Source organism: Balaenoptera musculus, chromosome 12, assembly GCF_009873245.2.
Source record: "Balaenoptera musculus isolate JJ_BM4_2016_0621 chromosome 12, mBalMus1.pri.v3, whole genome shotgun sequence".
NCBI lineage: Eukaryota > Metazoa > Chordata > Mammalia > Artiodactyla > Balaenopteridae > Balaenoptera > Balaenoptera musculus.
In genome coordinates, this window is record NC_045796.1 from 82734688 (window position 1) to 82753086 (window position 18399).

Consider the following 18399-nt stretch of genomic DNA (forward strand, 5'->3'; position numbering starts at 1 on the left):
GATGTAGAGAACAAATGTACGGACACCAAGCGGGGAAAGCGGCAGGGGGGTGGGGTAGTGGTGGGATGAATTGGGAGATTGGGATTGACATGTATACACTAATATGTATAAAATGGATAACCAATAAGAACCTGCTATATAAAAAAATAAAATTGTAAAATTCAAAAAAAAATGTACTTTCCAGGATGCCAAGTTAACTATAAAAAGGATTTCATGGAAGTTTTTTAGTCTAAGTAAATTTTGTGCCAAGACTTTCACTCTTAAGGAACAATAAACGGAACGAAGATTATGGCAGGAGAAACAGGTGCTGACAATTTAAATCAGTTCAATATTTCACTTACCTTCAATTTTCCGTAAGGCTAAGCCTAGTAATGAATTATCTAACATGTATGATCAAATGTTATATAATTTTAGGCAGTTTTTTGTATTTGATAATACACAAATAATCATCCTCCCTTCTGTTTGCTTTTTTCTATATACCTTGAGGATATAAAGCTTTTAAGATTTATAAGCAGTAGAAAATGTTTGAAACTCAAATTTGTATTGACATTATTCTTTGCATGAATCCACTGACCCATTTTTGAAAAGTAAAAATAACTGCTGGGTTTTTACTTGCATTGAAAATAGAACAGTCACAGTTCAATTATTACATTCACACAGCCCCCTGAAGACTGTATTTCAAGTTGCACAACTGACCTTCTTTTCTAAAACAATATGGAGATAGCCTAAATTAGAAGTAATTGTATTATGGAACATTTTGAAAAGGAGAATCCTGTTGCTTTTCTTGCATTTCCATCAATTTGGTTCTTTAACACTTCTTTGCATTTCCTTGCATATTTGTAAACGTGGCTTTATTTTTTTTTTCTCCACAATATACCTGACCACTTTAGGGACTGACAAATGATACCTGGTTAGACAGCTGTACAGAAAAAAAAACCCAAAAACCCACACATGGAACAGGTTTCCAGAAACAGAGAAACAAACGTTCTTTGTAAAGAAGAATCCATACACTGTACAATCCCATCCCAAGCCATTGCATGAAGGTTGACATTCGTCTCTCCAGCGAGAACTTGAGACGTGTAAGTTGAATTCACTTCACTCACCTGTTTGGCTTAGCTGGGATGTGCTTCTACTCCTTCGAGACACGATGGCAACCACTTTGGCACTCAGGCTGGACCTCCTTTTCTTCCCACCTGTTCCAACAGTGCCCACAGCCGTGTCCGACTGACTGCCATCATTATGCTCCAGTGTGTACATCTCTCCACTCACGCTTGTGCTCTTGGTGATGGCTCTTCCTGAAGTCCCCATCCGTCTGCCTTGCATTTTAGGGGTAAATGAACTATATTTACAAAGTAAAAACATATATGCATCCATAAATTACAGGTCAGCATAATCAAAACTTTAAATCTAACTTATTTTGAAATAATCCAGGCAAAATTTTAGAGGGAAAAACCGGCTGAGTAGTAGTCCTACAGCTATGAATATTCTAAGGTCACATCACTGCCCCCAGTATTTATTTACCAGATGTGCCTTGAAACAAGAGCATTTCAAGGCAGCGTCATCTATAAACTCTTTGAAGATAGTAAAAAGAAATGCAACCGAGGCTACAGATGGGGAGGTGTCAGTGACCAATGTTATAAATAATTCCTCTGTTACTTTCAGAGAAAAGCTAAAATAGTTCAATCAGTGAGAAAAGTTCATATACATTCCTGAGGAAAAAATATCTTTCAAACTGGATACTCTTAATTTGCCACAGGACAAGGTTTAACTACCAAACGTAAAATAGATAGCTAGTGGGAAGCAGCCGCATAGCACAGGGAGATCAGCTCAGTGCTTTGTGACCACCTAGTGGGGTGGGATAGGGAGGCTGGGAGGGAGGGAGATGCAAGAGGGAAGAGATATGGGAACATATGTATATGTATAACTGATTCACTTTGTTATAAAGCAGAAACTAACACACCATTGTAAAGCAATTATACTGCAATAAAGATGTTAAAAAAAAAATGAAACCAGTTTGAATGTGTTTCCTAACTCTGCCACCCTCCTTAAGTCTACTCTTAGTACCTGCTTTTTCTACTATTTTACTAGCACAATTCTGCTGAAGGATATACAGAAATGACAGCATTTGGTCAATTTCACCATCATAATATCCATCTTCAATCAAACACCTGCAAGTTTGTCATCTCTCATCAGTCTCCTTAGCACACTCACCACAGTGGTTATTGAAAACCTCTCTTCGGTGATCTTGTTTTTACCTTTACAGTAAAGTATGGATAAACTAACATGTACTGTTTTCTCCACATTATTCCTGTGAAAACAGAATTACATCACAACTCTCCATCTGTACTTTAAAAATCACTGCACAAAAAAAAACTATTGTGAAATTTTAGACAGTGTTGTTTAGGTTATAGAGAAGTTTGAAAGAACAGGGAAATGTTTTCTATAATAGTTCTACTATGAAAATGTATCCAAGATGAGCTAGGAAGATTCACAAATTTTTTCATGGATACTTAATTACAGCCATGAAATGTTCTACAATGTCAACAAATAAAAATTCTGAAAAAAAATTAGAGAAATCTATACAGCAAATGATTACCATTTGGGGGGGGGGGGTGAATTAAGAAGTTATGTTAAAAAACGTTTTGTGAATAAGTAAGACACAATTTTTCCTCAAAAAATAAAATATTTTGTTTAGAAGCTCAAAAGTATTCTTATGTGATCTGAGGACAGTGCATAGCTTCCTGAAGAATCTAGAACACCATATTTTAAGTGGAACGTGTTAGGGCATTTTCCATTCTTCTGTTACCTAACTGAGGGGAGAGTTTTGCAGGGGGGTCTAACCAACCAGATTAATTAAATCAATGTGAAGGTCATAGTCTTAGCACAAATCTACTTCTACTCTCCTATTTCTTAGCCTTTTATTTGTTCTGCTTCCATTGCCTGGAAGACTCTTCCTGTCATTTAGATGTGCCTGAATCCTTCAAGATGCACTGTAAAGCTTTCTGCCTTATAAAGCTATTCAAGGTCTCTGTAGAAGCATGACTGCTGTCTCCCAGCCCTCTGATATATTTTGTATCGGTTACGTTAAGATTTGGATAGTTTATATCAGCACACACCTTACGCATCACTAACATTTGCAGCATTCCTCCCATTGCTGTGAACTCATGAAGTTAAAAAAAGTGATTTCTCACTATACAAATAGACTGTGATATAACCCACCTTTAAAGACCAAACAAATGAAAAACCCACCTTTCTTCTTTGACACCCCCTCTCCTAGCTACTGACCTTTTGCTGAAGAACCTGAGTTGTTTGTACGTCCTCTCTGTCTATTCTCTTCTGGACTAAACAGAAGCGGGCTTTGTCCCTGCCGCTTCCCCCAATAGCCTTTTCCTTTCATCAAAGTCACCAATTATTCCATGCAGCAAAATCCTGTCGTTTCTCAGTCTTTACCCTCTTGACCTCTCCATACACCATGCATGTGACAAAGCGTTTGCTTCTTTTGATCTTGAGATGCTTTATTCTCATAGATTTTCCCACCTAGTGCCTCCTGGCTGGACATTTATTCTTTTTCACCACTAAACACTGGAGCTCTTCAGCCCTCCCAACCCTGACCTCTATTCCCCACATGAGACCTGCTCCCTCGATGTGTCATCTGGTCCCAAGCTTTACATCCTTCTATGTGCTGCTGATTCCCAGGGCTTCTCTCCACCTTGTCTCAGCCCTCAACTCTAGATTTACGTACCTACTTGTGAACTGCTTGGGTTTGTCTGATAAGGCTCTCAAAAATGTGTTCAACCCAAGGGAAAAACTGCTCCTTCTCTATAAACTTCCGTATCACATTAAAGACACTCCAATCACCCAGTTGCTCAGAGTAGTAAATGCTTCCTTTCTGTTAAGAAAAAAAATATCTAAACTTGGAAATGAGATTAAGAAAAAAATTGCCTTACATGTTAATGCCATGTTTAAGGATTAACTAATAAGGGCCTAAGGGCATTTGACTCTCTAGGGGAATGGAACATTTTTTGACTTATTATTTACTCTTATAATAATTATGGTCCAAAAATTTTATAACTCTGTAAAAGTTAGATGTTAACTTGAAGATAACGATAAGGAGCAAATAACCACTACTTAGTAGTAAGGATAATCTCAAGGTTAGGGTTTTACTGATCTAGAGAACATCATCCAGTTTTGAATCGAAGTGAATAATGTTTCAGCATTCCTTTTTTTTTTTTTTCAATGACTATATATGTATGTCTATATGTACATCATCTTAGGAACCAGCTTGTCACCCTGTCAGTTTTCTCACTTATGAGTTAAAACTTTGACATTTCCTATCTGTTTTTCTAACAATTATGTTTTAATTTTGAGAATTATGTTTTGAGAGTGTTGGAGGTCCCATCAAAATGCCCAGATGGACTTCTGCTGGACCTCTGAGCAGGGTGCCCCATGAAGGCTCTGAGCCCAAGGATGCCTTTTCCTGGCTCCTGGATTGAATGTCAAGAGGCAACAGAACATTACTTTCAGTCTCTGTTTTCTTTTTTTGACTCTGGTTTTCTTTTGTTTGCTGCTGGTTCTGGTTCTTGGTAAATCTGTCTCTTCTTCTGCTCTGTTTGTGATGGATAATACGTTCCTTACCAGTAGCAGCAACAATAGGGAATCCGTCTACGGATGAAATCTGTTGGATGGCAGACCTCAGGGATGAATTGAGAGCTGGGTGACGGATGACAGAAAATCCTCTTTGTTTGGCTTTTTGCATGTCTGGTCGTTTGCATGCTACAAAAGTGCACATCATTTAAGAAAATGTCTTGTCCACACTAAAGAACAGCCCTTTAAACTCTAGGGTTAGGTTTCTGTGTCAATTTCTGTCTATGTCAAAGTTGATAAAACTGAAACTGCTAGTTCTCTTTGTGTTTAAAAAATAGTCTTTTTGGGACTTCCCTGGTGGCACAGTGGTTAAGAATCTGCCTGCCAATGCAGGGGACACAGGTTCAAGCCCTGGTCTGGGAAAATCCCACATGCTGCGGAGCAACTAAGCCCATGCGCCACAACTACTGAGGCTGCATGCCACAACTACTGAAGCCCGCACGCCTAGAGCCCGTGCTCCACAACAAGAGAAGCCACCGCAATGAGAAGCCTGCGCACCACAGCGAAGAGTAGCCCCCGCTCGCCGCAACTAGAGAAAGCCCACGCGCAGCAACGAAGACCCAACACAGACAAAAATAAAAATGAATAAAATAAATAAATTTATAAGAAAAAAGTCTTTTCAATTGGTGAAAAAAATCTCTTACTTTCTCTGCACCCTAGGGATAGTGGTTTGGGCAGACAGATATTAACTGAACAGAGCTCCCGTTCTGATTGATCTACGTAGACCAATGACTACTTACATAATTCTCATACAGTTAACTAAAGAATTCCCAGAGGAAAAAAGAAACTGAACTTCTAATACTTTGAATATGCTTGTCTTTCAAGAAAAATCCATTTTCAAGAAATGGCTAACTCAAAAGAATTTTAATATAAGAATCTAAATCCACAATCAAAGTGAATCCTTTGAGATATCAAACTAGTTTGATACATTTGACTTAAAAAAGCTTTATGAAAACCACGATGAGAGGCCACTTCGCATGCACAGGACAGCTACAGTAAAAAAGAGATGTCTACAAGTGCTGATGAGACTCTGAAGAAATTGGACCCTTCATACACTGCTGGTGGGAGTGTAAAATGATGTAGCTGCTTTGGAAAGAGTTTGGCAATTTAGTTAAACATAAACATAGTTAAATTAAACTAGAGTTGCCTACTCAGTAATTCCATTCCTAGGTACATCCTCAACAGAATTGAAGACATATATCCATACAAACACTTCCACAGGAACGTTCAGATCAGCATTATTCATAACAGTTACAAAGAGGAAACAACCCAAGTGCCCATCAACTGATGGATGGAGACAAAATGTGCTTCATCCATACGATAGAATATTATCACATATAAAAATGAATGATTCATGTTACAAACATGGATGAAGTTGAAAACATTATACTCCATGAAAAAAGCCAGATACCAAAGGCTACATACTGTATAATTCCATTTAAATAAAATATCAGATCCAGAGACAAATGTGGATTAGTGGTCACCAGGGGCTAAAGGAGGGGGGAGGGGCGTGACGCAAAAGGTTATAGGTTTCTTTGGGGGAAGATAAAAATGTTCTCGAATTACACAGCAGTGATGGTTGCACAACTAATTGTGAATATGCTGAAAACCACTGAACTGTACAATTGAACAAGGTGAATTTTATGGTATGTGAATTATAACTCAAATTTTTAAAAAACAGTGTTATGTCTTATTACAGATTTTATCACTGTAGTATGTAATACAAGCACAAAATTTTATTTCATTGTTTAAGATTTAGGTTGGTTTTCTCATGAACAGACTAGTTAATCTGAAATTCCTATATTTTCTATATTGATTTTACTTATTGGATAAGCTAACATTTCTTCCAGTAACATTTAAGATTGTGAAAATGTAGAATTACATAATAAATAAATTGACCTATAGTTCTGAGAAAATTCTGGTATCAACAGTAATTAAGTTGGCTGGAGTGTCAGCTTAAACGTAATCCAAGTGATTAATTAGTTATACAGTTGATTTGCCTTTGGATGATGCAAAGCTTTATCTTCATTTTTGCAACTTTATAGGATACTGTGGGTTGTAAGGATGTTTTATTTTTATTTAGTTATTTTAAAGTTTTTTTAATTGAAGTATAGTTAATCTACAATGTTTCAGGTATACAGTAAAGTGATTCAGTTATACATATATATGTATATATATATTCTTTTTCAGATTCTTTTCCATTATAGGTTATTATAAGATATTGAATATAGTTCCCTGTGCTATACAGTAGGTCCTTGTTGTTTATCTATTTTATATATAGTAGTGTGTATATGTTAATCCCAAATTCCTAATTTATCTCTCCCCTGCCCTTTCCCCTTTGGTAGCCATAAGTTTGTTTTCTAGGTCTGTGGGTCTATTTCTGTTTTGCAAATGTTTCATTTGTATCTTTTTTTTTAGATTCCACATACAAGTGATATCATATGATATTTGCCTTTCTATGTCTGACTTACTTCACTTAGTATGATCATCTCTGGGTCCATCCATGTTGCTGCAAATGGCATTATTTCATTCTTTTTCATGGCTGAGTAATATTCCATTGTGTACATGTACCACATCTTCTTTACCCATTCGTCTGTCTGTGGATGGGCATTCAGCTTGCTTCCATGTCTTGGCTACTGTAAATAATCCTGCAGTGAACACTGGGGTGCATGTATCATTTTGAATTATGGTTTTCTCCAGATATATGCCCAGGAGTGGGATTGCTGGATCATATGGTAGTTCTATTTTTAGTTTTTTTAAGGAGCCTCCATACTGTTCTCCACAGTGGCTGCACCAATTTACATTCCCACCAACAGTGCAGGAGGGTTTCCTTTGCTCTACACCCTCTCCAGCATTAATTATTTGTAGATTTTAAAATGATGGCCATTCTGACTGGTGTGAGGTGGCACCTCATTGCAGTTTTGATTTGCATGTCTCTAATAATTAGCAAAGAATGATTGCGGAGCATCTTTTCATGTGCCTGTTGGACATCTGTATGTCTGTATGTCTTCTTTGGAGAAATGTATATTTAGGTCTTCTGCCCATTTTTTTTTTTTTTGTTTTTCTGCCCATTTTTTGATTGGGTTGTTTGTAGGATGTTTTATTATGTCAGCTGTAACTTGCTAGGCTGCTTCATTGCTTGCATATGACAGACAGCCTGTTATGCTCAGTTATCTACCTCCAAGTTTTTTCTACAGAATAGAAGCTTAGGTTAAAAGTTGCAATTAATATGGATGGTTCATTCTAAACTAGAAAAAAGTGACAAAAATATGTGACATATTCAAGGTAGTAGATGTGTTTTTATTTATCAAAGGAAAAGAAGGAAATTGTTTCTTACAGTAAAATACCTGGAATATGAATGAGGAGAGTAAAAGACAAGACTTGGGTGAACACATTAAATTGTCAAAGGTTTGAGGAAAAGTGAATTATTTACCTGGTTTATTGTAGTTTTAAACAGTAAGTCTAAAGAGCAAAAAAATAGAACTTTGACTATCTCTATTTGATGGAAATATTCATAATATAATAGGGAAGATCTATGAGTCATTTACTGAAAAATATTACATTAATGCAAGATTAGAATTTAGTTTTATGTTAAAATGACTAATTGATCTTAAATATCTAGCTGAGAACAAATTTTATTTAATCAGGGATGGCCAGCTTACCATTAAGTGACAAGAGTTGTACTTCATACGTAGACCACACACCTACAAAGGCTGCACAGAGAACCAGTCTAGTATTTGTTCCATGGCTTACAGGGTCCTGGAACTACAGGTAATGAAGAAGGTCATATCCTGAACTTTAGCAGAATTTGGGGGACCTCATATTGGTAGGTACTGCAAGGAAAGCCTGGTGGTGATATTGCTTTGGCCCAATTATAAATTACATATATGACTTGGTGTGACGAAACTCACCATAATATGGCAAAGGTGGGAGGATAATATATATGCACTGAATCAAATCAATTATGTCATCAGTATCAAGATACAGCATTATTTTATAGATTTTTAAGAAAGAAAAATGCTGCTAATTAAACCATGTCATGCCATCAATTGTAAAATACATATGGATTTCATATATGATAAAGTACAGACCAGTGTGCATTGTAGAATCAATGAAATGATGGTAATAGACAGTGTAGAAACTCATTTCAAACAAGAATTTTTTTTAAAGATTGATAAAATAAAATTGAAATATCATGAGCTCATGTTCCCTAAAATAGACAAAAAAGACTTTGTATTACCCATAGACATGCAAGGGATCAATCATATAAGCAATCAAATCTGCACCTTTAGTTGCCAGATTTTGGTTCCTTATTCTAATGTAAGGTGGCTGGCATGAAATTTTGGAATAGAATGAAAAAATATGGGCCCGAAATATCTTCTCATCTTCAGAAAGTAAGGATGCTTTCAGGAAAGGCCTAGGAGGTACTATGTAAAGATGATTCCCACTCTTAAATTAATGACAAATTTAGCTTAAAAACAATTATAATCAATTTCTATATCTTCAACACACCAAAAGAACATAGAGGCCTATCATGATTCCACAGTAAGCTTAAAAAGGGACAAGTAATTTAAGGCGTATTAAAAGATGGTTGTAATACACATAAATTCACTACACTGTTTACAAAAAATGCTAGAAGTCAACTCAAATTATTTGAGTCCTACACTTTAGTTTGGATCAATACACAAGTTACTAATCACAAATGGTCAATACAAAAGGAACTTGCTGATCAAGAGACCATCCCCAGGAATCTAGCTCATAATTTCCAGGAGTTAAAATTCTGGGCCTGTTGACTGATAACCAAGATGGCATCAAATTTCCTAAGCACATCTAGTGGACCTATTTTGATAGCAGGCATCACTTAGAACCAAGGGGATGTACTCGAGTTAGACCACTATTTGTATTCGATCCCTTCAAACGGCCAGACCTTTAGAAGTAGTTGTCCCTGTGTAATTCTTATTGAATTTCACCTGCACACAACTGTGGCTTTACATATGAGGCTGTAAGTACTCTTCATATTGAGGACTTAAATATTGTTAATTTATTCCTACTTATTTAGTTTATTTCTAATTCATTTTTCTACTTAGTTTAATTAGGTATTAGGTTTATTCCTAGGTATTTCATGTTTCTGATTATACTGTATTGATGTATTTTATAAATTTCATGTCCTAATGTTTGTTGCTGGTACATAAAAATACAACTGATTTTTATATACTGACCTTGCATCTAGTGACTGCTAAATTCGCTTATTAATTCTAATAATTTTGTGGCAGATTCTTTTGAGTTTTTTATATGTGCAATCATATAGACTGTGAATAATGACAGTTTACATTCTTCATTTATAATCTTTATTGCTTTTATTTATTTTTCCTTCCTATACTGCCACACTGCCAGGTCCAACACTGGCTAGGATCATCCAAATAATGTTGAGCAGAGGTTGTGAAAGTGGCTTCAGTGAACTCAGGGGAAAGTGTTCAGTATTTCCTTATGAAGTATGATGCTTGTTGTAAGGTTATGGTAGATTACCTTTATCATTTTAAGAAAATTCTCTTTTTAGCTCACTAACACATTTTATCATATACGTGTAATGAACTTTATTACAATTTTTTCTGTGTCTACTGTGATCATGAGAGGACCAGAGGATTTCTTTCTTTCCTTCTACAATGAATTACATAGAGATAATGTTAAGCCAGTCTCTCACTTACAGAACAAAACTGTTGTCTTCATAATGTATTCTCATTCTCTCTCTCAAAATTTCTCTGTCTCATAGAGATGGATAGAGACAGACAGACCGACAGATAGATTGCCCTGTGACACAGACCAGAAGCTTCCCTTTAACCAGACGCTGCACGGCAGCACTGGCCTGCGGTGCCCGAGATCATGTCCAGCCTGGCTGGGTCCCGACCCACAGGGGCTCTCCAGGGAGGACCCACCAAGGTTGAACAGACCCCCGATGTTCAAAAATGTCCAAAAATCCCACAGATGGAATTTTACAAAGTGATCTCTTTCTCTATCTGGATTCAATTGGCTAAAATTTTGCTTGAGGCCTTTTGTCTATTTTAATGAGAGATTTTGGCCTATAATTTTCCTGTCTTCTCCTTATCAAATTTATCAAGTAGAGGCTTGACTCACAGAGAGAGTTTGGAAGTATTTCTCCTCTTTACTCTCTGGAAATATCGGGTCAGACTAAGAGCATTTATTCTTTAAATTTTTGGAACAACTTACCAGTGAATCCACCTGGGTCAGCAGTTTTCCTTGTGGGGAGGTTGAAAACAATTATAGGATCATCTTTAAACATAGATATAGGACTCCTCCATGTTTTTATTCCTTCTTATGTTAGTTTTAGTAAGCTGTGCTTTTCAAGGAATTTGTAGATTTCACCTAAGTCAGGGTTAGGTAAATTTATTTTGTAAAGTATCAAATAGTAAATATTTTAGGCTTTGTGGGCCAAACAGTCTCACCTTTGTTATTGTAGTGGGAAAAGAGCCACAGATGATGTATAAACAAATGGGCACAGACGTGTCCTAATAAACCTTTATTCACAAAAGCAGGCAGTGGGCCAGATTTGGCCTGTTGGTCAGTTTGCTGACCTTGATCTCAGGTATAAAACTTACCTGCATAAAATTGTTCCTATCATTTAAATATTTGGTCACCTGCACTGATACCTCCCGTTTTCATTCCATGATATTGGTAATAAGCATTTAGTCCGTTTACATTTGAGGCAATTACTGATACGGCCAGAGTTAAGTCGACCATTGGCTGTTTATTTTTAATGATCACATCCGTTTGTCCTTTCACCTCTCCTTTTTACCTAGCTAGATTAGTTAGGCATATTTTCCTACAGTATTGAGATCTGAGTTGTACATTCTTCTAGTATTTGTTTGTGGCTACTCTCAAGATTAAAGTATGCACCTTATCAGAATTTTCCTTAAGTTAGAAATGTTACCACTTTTAGATAATGCACGAACTTTACAGCAGCTTGATTCCTTCACTCCCCTCCCACCTTTCACGTAGGTATTTTATAGGTGTTACTTGTACACGTCTTAACTACCACTGGGTACTGTTGTTGTTACTATTATTATTACTAACTCTCCCTGGTGGTTGTTGTTATTACTACTATTATTACTAACTCTCCCCCGTATGTTGTTGTTGTTATTACTGTTATTATTACTAACTCTCTCTGGTTGTTATTGTTGTTACTGTTATTATTACTAACTCTCCCCAGTATGTTGTTGTTGTTACTGTTATTATTACTAACTCGCCCTGGTTGTTGTTGTTATTACTACTATTATTACTAACTCTCCCCCGTATGTTGTTGTTGTTACTGTTATCATTACTAACTCTCCCCAGTATGTTGTTGTTGTTACTGTTATTATTACTAACTCTCCCTGGTTGTTGTTGTTATTACTACTATTATTACTAACTCTCCCCCGTATGTTGTTGTTGTTGTTACTGTTATTATTACTAACTCTCCCCAGTATGTTGTTGTTGTTACTCTTATTATTACTAACTCTCCCCAGTATGTTGTTGTTGTTACTGTTATTATTACTAACTCTCCCCAGTATGTTGTTGTTGTTACTGTTATTATTACTAACTCTCCCCAGTATGTTGTTGTTGTTACTGTTATTATTACTAACTCTCCCTGGTTGTTATTGTTGTTACTGTTACTATTACTAACTCTCCCCTGTATGTTGTTGTTGTTGTTACTGTTATTATTACTAACTCTCCCTGGTGTTCTCTATTCCTTCCTCCAGCTTAGAGCTTCCAACTGGGGACGTTTTCTCCCAACATGAAGAGCAGGTCCGCTGGTGATGATTTCCTAGCTGTTTCATTCATGTATCCGTGCACTGTCTGAAGGTTACTTTTGCTGGGTAACACATACTAAGCATAAACAGTGGGTTGGATGTTTTTATTTTTTCTTGCGGCATTCTTTCCTTCGGTCATTCCATTGGTTTGGGGCTTTGATAACATCTGTTGAAATTTCAGCCAAAATCTTACTGTTGCTTCCCTGAAGATAATCTCTTTTTTTCCCCCTAGGATTCTTTTAAGAAAAGTTTTTTTCTTTAGTTTTCAGTACTCTGATCATGATATTGCTAGATTTGTTTTTTTCTTCATAGATCTTCGGAATTTGAAAGGTCTTTGGATTTATAAAGTCAGAAAGTTCTCAGCCAGCCCTTCAGGATTCAAGTATTGTTTCTGCACTTCCTCTCCTTCTGGGACTTGGTTACACACTCAGACCTTTCCATCACATCTCACATCTGTCCTGTTCTCCTGAAACTTCTCTTCTTTCTCTTGTGTCAATTTATATACTTTCCACTGACCAGCTCACTAATTCTCTGTTCTGCTGTTTCTAATATGCCATTAATTAATTAATTAAACCCACCTATTAAATGTGTTGTTAGGGTTTTTTTTTTTTTTTTGGTATTTTTTAGTTTTAGAATTATTGCTCAATTTATAAAAATGGATTCCAGGCCTCTGCTGAAAGCATCCGTTCTCCTTTGTTTGCTAGAACATATTAATCATGGATATTTTAAGGTCCCTCTCTGAGAACTCTATTGTTAGTTTTTAGTTGGTTGGTCCTCTTTTTATTAATTTAAAAGTTTTAGCTTGCCTTGTAAATTTAAATTAGATGCCAGACACTGTGGGTGAAAACCTACCTACAGAGGCTCTGGATGATATTATTTTCCTCCAACAAGGGTGAAATTGCTTTTGGTTGGCAGAGAGAATGAATCCTGTTCCTGTTCAGAGCTGGGCTTGAAGGTCTGCCCTTACTCGTAGTGTGTGGTAGTGTGTGACGCTTATTCCCAGTTTGGTGCTTCTGGAATTTGTCCAGGACACCAAAGTGTTTCCCACGCGCTTGAAGTGGATGGGCCTCTCCCAGCACCCGGCAGCTGCTGGAAGGTCTGCTCAGAAGTTCATCTTCCAGCTGCGGCTGTTCGGTTAATTTCTCGGTTAATTTCTGCGCCTGCACAAGCCCAGCAGTCAACAAATTAGGGGAATCTGTAGCAAATTTCGGGACCCTCCACTCACAGTTTCCAGCTTCTTTGTCAGTTCCTGAACTGTGACATCTGTCTCCTCCGCCTGGGGAAGATGCTGCTTTTTGCTTTGCTCCAATATCTGTGTCACCGGGTTGCAAAGTCCCTCCATAGAAAAAGGGGTACATGTGGCATCACTTTGTGCTCTTTCCTTCTTTCAAGGGTTGCGGTCTCTCCAGTTTCTTTGTCTGCTTTGTTGCTTCCAAGTGCCGCCAAATAGTTTTTTCTTTGTTTGTTTTTTCCTGTTTAGCTTTTGTAGGTTTATAGGCGGGATCATCCGTCTGATACAAGCTATCCTGTCACACCTACAGCTGGAAAGGCTGTGTCATCTTATTGCTTATTTTCAGATAAGATTAAAATCATCCAGCCCAGTGATGTTATCCAAATCTCCACATGATTAGTAATGAAGATGTATGTGTTATGATTGTGCTATAGCAATGTATTTCTCTGCAAACTACACAGAGCAGTGTTTTCCAAATTGATTCCTATTTACAGCTCTCAGACAGCCTGGCAGACCATTGAGGCTTCTCCTCTGAGCAGATGTCAGCTGCTCCTCTGAGGTATGAAACATTGTTTCAGGATGTCCCAGGTCTAGAACTTTCCCTAGTTCTCAAAGATCCTAGGTGCACATTTTTGATTGGGCTTTTTAAGGCTGTGCCATTTATTTTGGAGAACTCTACATTATATTCAGTAGCTGAATAAGTCAGTGTCTCCTCTTGGTATTTCTCCTCATTTTAGTCCAGATTACACTGAATTTGAAGGCTTTTTTCTATAGTTTATAATTTAAGGATGTAGTTGTCTCCTAGTTTCATAGTAGATGCAATTTTCAGTCTTTTTCTTACAAAATCTGCGTAATTTTCAGTTGGCAACTAGAGAGGAATAAAAACATCTGTCCTCTGTAATCTTCAGTCTGTGATCATGAGTTCTATGTAGGAAGTAAAATCAATACAATTGATGACTGATTTGAACACAAATTCTCAGTGTGAGTAATAAGCTCCCAAAGGTGTTCATTGGCTCTTGGTGGAGGTGAGAGGAATAAAAAGATCTCAGATAATACTATGGTTGTGGTCCTCTAAGGGGCCACAGTGTACAAACACAGAGTACCTGTGAGGTTAAAATGTCATGTGGGGAGGGCTTTAGGGAAAGAGCGTCCAAAAGTCTCCTTGGGGGTTGATAACGGTACAAAGATTGAGAAACAAATCATTAGGAGGAGGATTGGGGAGAGTTAAAACTAGGGCAGCTTCCAGCTTTTGACTTGGGAACTAAGTATATAATGGGGTAGAAAAAATGTAATTACTCTGTTTAAATATTAAATAAGTCAATAATTTGTTTATTATGTATTCTAAGAAATGTTTAGGGGCCTTAGTGACTACAAATGATGAGTTAAACATATATCCATGTATTTCCAGTCTACCATAAATTCAGTTAAATATATATGCGTACACACACACACACACACACACACACACGGTTCAACAGCCGGTGTACAATATTCAGTAAATAGTGAAACACTAGAAAGTCATCTCTCAAAAGGGAACCCTCCTATATTGTTGGTGGGAATGTAAACTGGTGCAGCCACTATGGAGAACAGTATGGAGGTTCCTCAAAAAACTAAAATAGAATTACCATAGGACCCAGCAATCCCATTCCTGGCCATATGTCCGGGGACAACCATAATTCGAAAAGATACATGCACCCCAATGTTCACGGCAGCACTATTTACAATAGCCAAGACATGGAAGCAACCTAAATGTCTATCAACAGAGGAATGGATAAAGAAGATGTGATAAATATATACAACGGAGTGTTACTCAGCCACAAAAAGGAACGAAATTGTGCCATTTGCAGCAACATGGATGCAACTAGAGATTATCATACTAAGTGAAGTAAGTGAGACAGAGAAAGACAAATATCATATAGTATCACTTATATGTGGAATCTAAAAAATGATACAAACAAACTTATTTACAAAACAGAAAAAGACTCACAGACATAGAAAACAAACTTATGGTTACCAAAGGGGAAAGGGGGTGGGGGAGGGATATATTAGGAGTTTGGGATTAACATATACACACTACTATATGTAAAATAGATAACCAACAAGGACCTACTGTATAGCACAGGGAACTATACTCAATATCTTGTAATAACCTATAATGGAAAAGAATCTGAAAAGAATATATATATATATATATATGTACAACTGAATCACTTTGCTGTACACTTGACACATTGCAAATCAACTATACTTCAGTAAAACATATATAAAAAAAATCTCTCATATCATTTCTGAACCATAAAATAGTATAAATGAGTCACAAAATTATAAACTCATAAAGCTGAAGACAGACACACACAAGTGATTTCTTGATGTAACTGCTGTTTTAGTTTACAAAGGAGAAAAGAAGACCACTAATTATGTTGGATGATTCAGATAACTTAGAAAACATTTCCACTAATTATAGGAAACTAGCATATAAGGCTTTTTGAGAATCCTTCAAGGTCTAGGTTTTGATTTACTGCACTGGGTATGTACTATGTATTCATTCAGCGAGTGTTGATTTATACAAATTTGGTTATTGTGTCTATGCTTTAAGATGGCCTAGGTGAAATCAATGTAATCATATTTAAAAATGAATAAAGAACTGTAGCTCTAAATGATTATTTTCTTAAAATAATGATAACGTAAAAAAGCCTTTAAAGTTTTTACTATATTGTTTTAAATGTAACAGTTGCCAAGAGTAGCAGCTACACATCTGTTAGCTATGCATGCCGAAGCAATGAGTTTGAAAATAAAATATATTCCTTTGGCTAGTTTTTATCATACTGTGTAAAGCTAATGTGCTACAAAGCAATCCCAAGTATTTCTTCTACTTCATACATCAAGTTTATGATTCATAAACAAAGTACACAGTAGGAAAATAGACCAACTAAGCTCAATACAGACCAAAGAGTCTGCAAGTTTTCTTCTTCTTTGAAATTGAGTTTTTTTCTTAATGTATTATACCAAAGACTTGCTACACAATACACAAACCATTGGCCAAATTATGGTATTATCTGAATTCAAAATACTTAATAGCTAAAGAATTAGTACCAGATCTCATATTTTCATTTTTTTCCTGCAAATCATAGCACCAGAATTTATTGTGCCACATTTGGTTTACTATATGCTTTTAAGGCAGCAATACTTCCCCTTCATTTTTTAATAATATATTTCATAGGTCTTGAATTAATAAAACAAATACTAGTAAAATTGCTCTCGTGGAAGGATAAAGCCCTGAGCCCTGCTATCTAAGTCTCCTCCTCACCCTTTAGTTCTTCTCCTGTTTCAAACAGGTACATGGCAATCTGCAGACAGTAATGTTCTTTAGAACACCAACAGTCCAAGGGCATGACTCCAACAACCTCCGCGCTAATGAAATGGAACTTCTCCGGGCCAACACATATTCATCCAGCTCGTCATAAATCACAGCCAAGTGGAAAAATTAAATATTAACCATCAAAATCCAGATTTTGAAAGGTGTTGTGTCATACCCTAGGTAGTCATCTGGCCTGTGAGACATGTAAGGATAACTTTTAAAAGTACAAGGTAACTCCTTTAATCCTTCGCATCTTGTATGCAGTAACTGAGTTATAATCATACAGCATAACTACCCTTCCAGAGCATCTGACATACACTATCGTTTTATTCTCACACAGTCCTGTGAGGCAGAAGTGGCAGGTAGGATTCTCATTTCTCAGGTGACTATTCACATAATAAAATTATATATATATATTCACTTAAAACCACAGAGCTAGGGATCATGTCTGGTTTGCTTTGCATCATAAGTTGGTATCAACTATCCTACCTCCATATAATAGGCATCCAATAAATGACTGGTGAATGGGTGAATGAGTGAATGAATAACTAAATAGGAAAATAAATTAAGTTCTACAGAAGCTGTGTACTTGGTGAAGGTCTCAGTATTGGTTAGTGATAGTATCAAAGCAGATATAGATAGACAGACTGATAGCTAGATATATAGATAGATGATAGAGAGATAGATAGATAATAGCTAGATGATAGATATAGATAGATGATAGATATATATATAGATGATAGATAGGTGATAGATAGATGATAGATAGTGGCAGCATATATTTTCAGTTCTTTATTTACTTCTGCATATATAATCTATTTACTACTTTATTTCCTACTAACTAATCAGATTAATTTTACCTTTTCCACACCCTCCTGCATCCCTCAACTTCCTCACACTTGATCTGGCTACGTTCCCCAATGTCCTTTTTCGTATCTGAGATTCACACCTGACCACTTCCTGGAACTAGAAACTTAATTCACATAAAAGATATAACTAACTACAGACTAAACTAATGCTGTAAGTGTGATACTACAACTAAATCATTTTTATTGTTTAATACGTGGGAAACATATCACTAAAATTAGACATTTAGCATGTATTTTATATCACTAAAGTAAATGTAAATAGTAAGAGTCTTTTATAGCTTTATCTTTTATACGTTTTGATAAAATCAAATCAAGAATTTATGCACAGATACAGAAACATATTTTGGGCAGATTTTGTTAAAAGTTTTAGAAGGAAACACCTGACAGTGTTTTGAAAATAAGGGTAAATCTCTCTGCAGTGATTTGATCGATAATGGCCGATCAGAGCTCCCTTCCGAATCCTGGTTTCATAATGACATGGTAGGTTCTGTG

At 36.4% G+C, this 18399-nt stretch overlaps 1 protein-coding gene across 50 annotated transcripts in view; it reads right to left on the reverse strand.

Moving 5' to 3' along the window:
* Positions 1-18399, reverse strand: part of RIMS1 (regulating synaptic membrane exocytosis 1) — a 474848-nt gene that overhangs the window by 63598 nt on the left and 392851 nt on the right. For 28 of the 50 annotated variants that reach the window (XM_036871542.1, XM_036871543.1, XM_036871547.1 and 25 more), the window contains one exon: positions 1104-1339. The exons of 13 other annotated variants lie outside the window; for them this stretch is intronic. In XM_036871542.1, the coding sequence (XP_036727437.1) occupies positions 1104-1339 (236 nt within the window). The remainder of the gene's footprint in view (positions 1-1103; positions 1340-18399) is intronic. 9 more of the 50 variants (XM_036871544.1, XM_036871550.1, XM_036871555.1 and 6 more) reach the window with 2 other exon arrangements.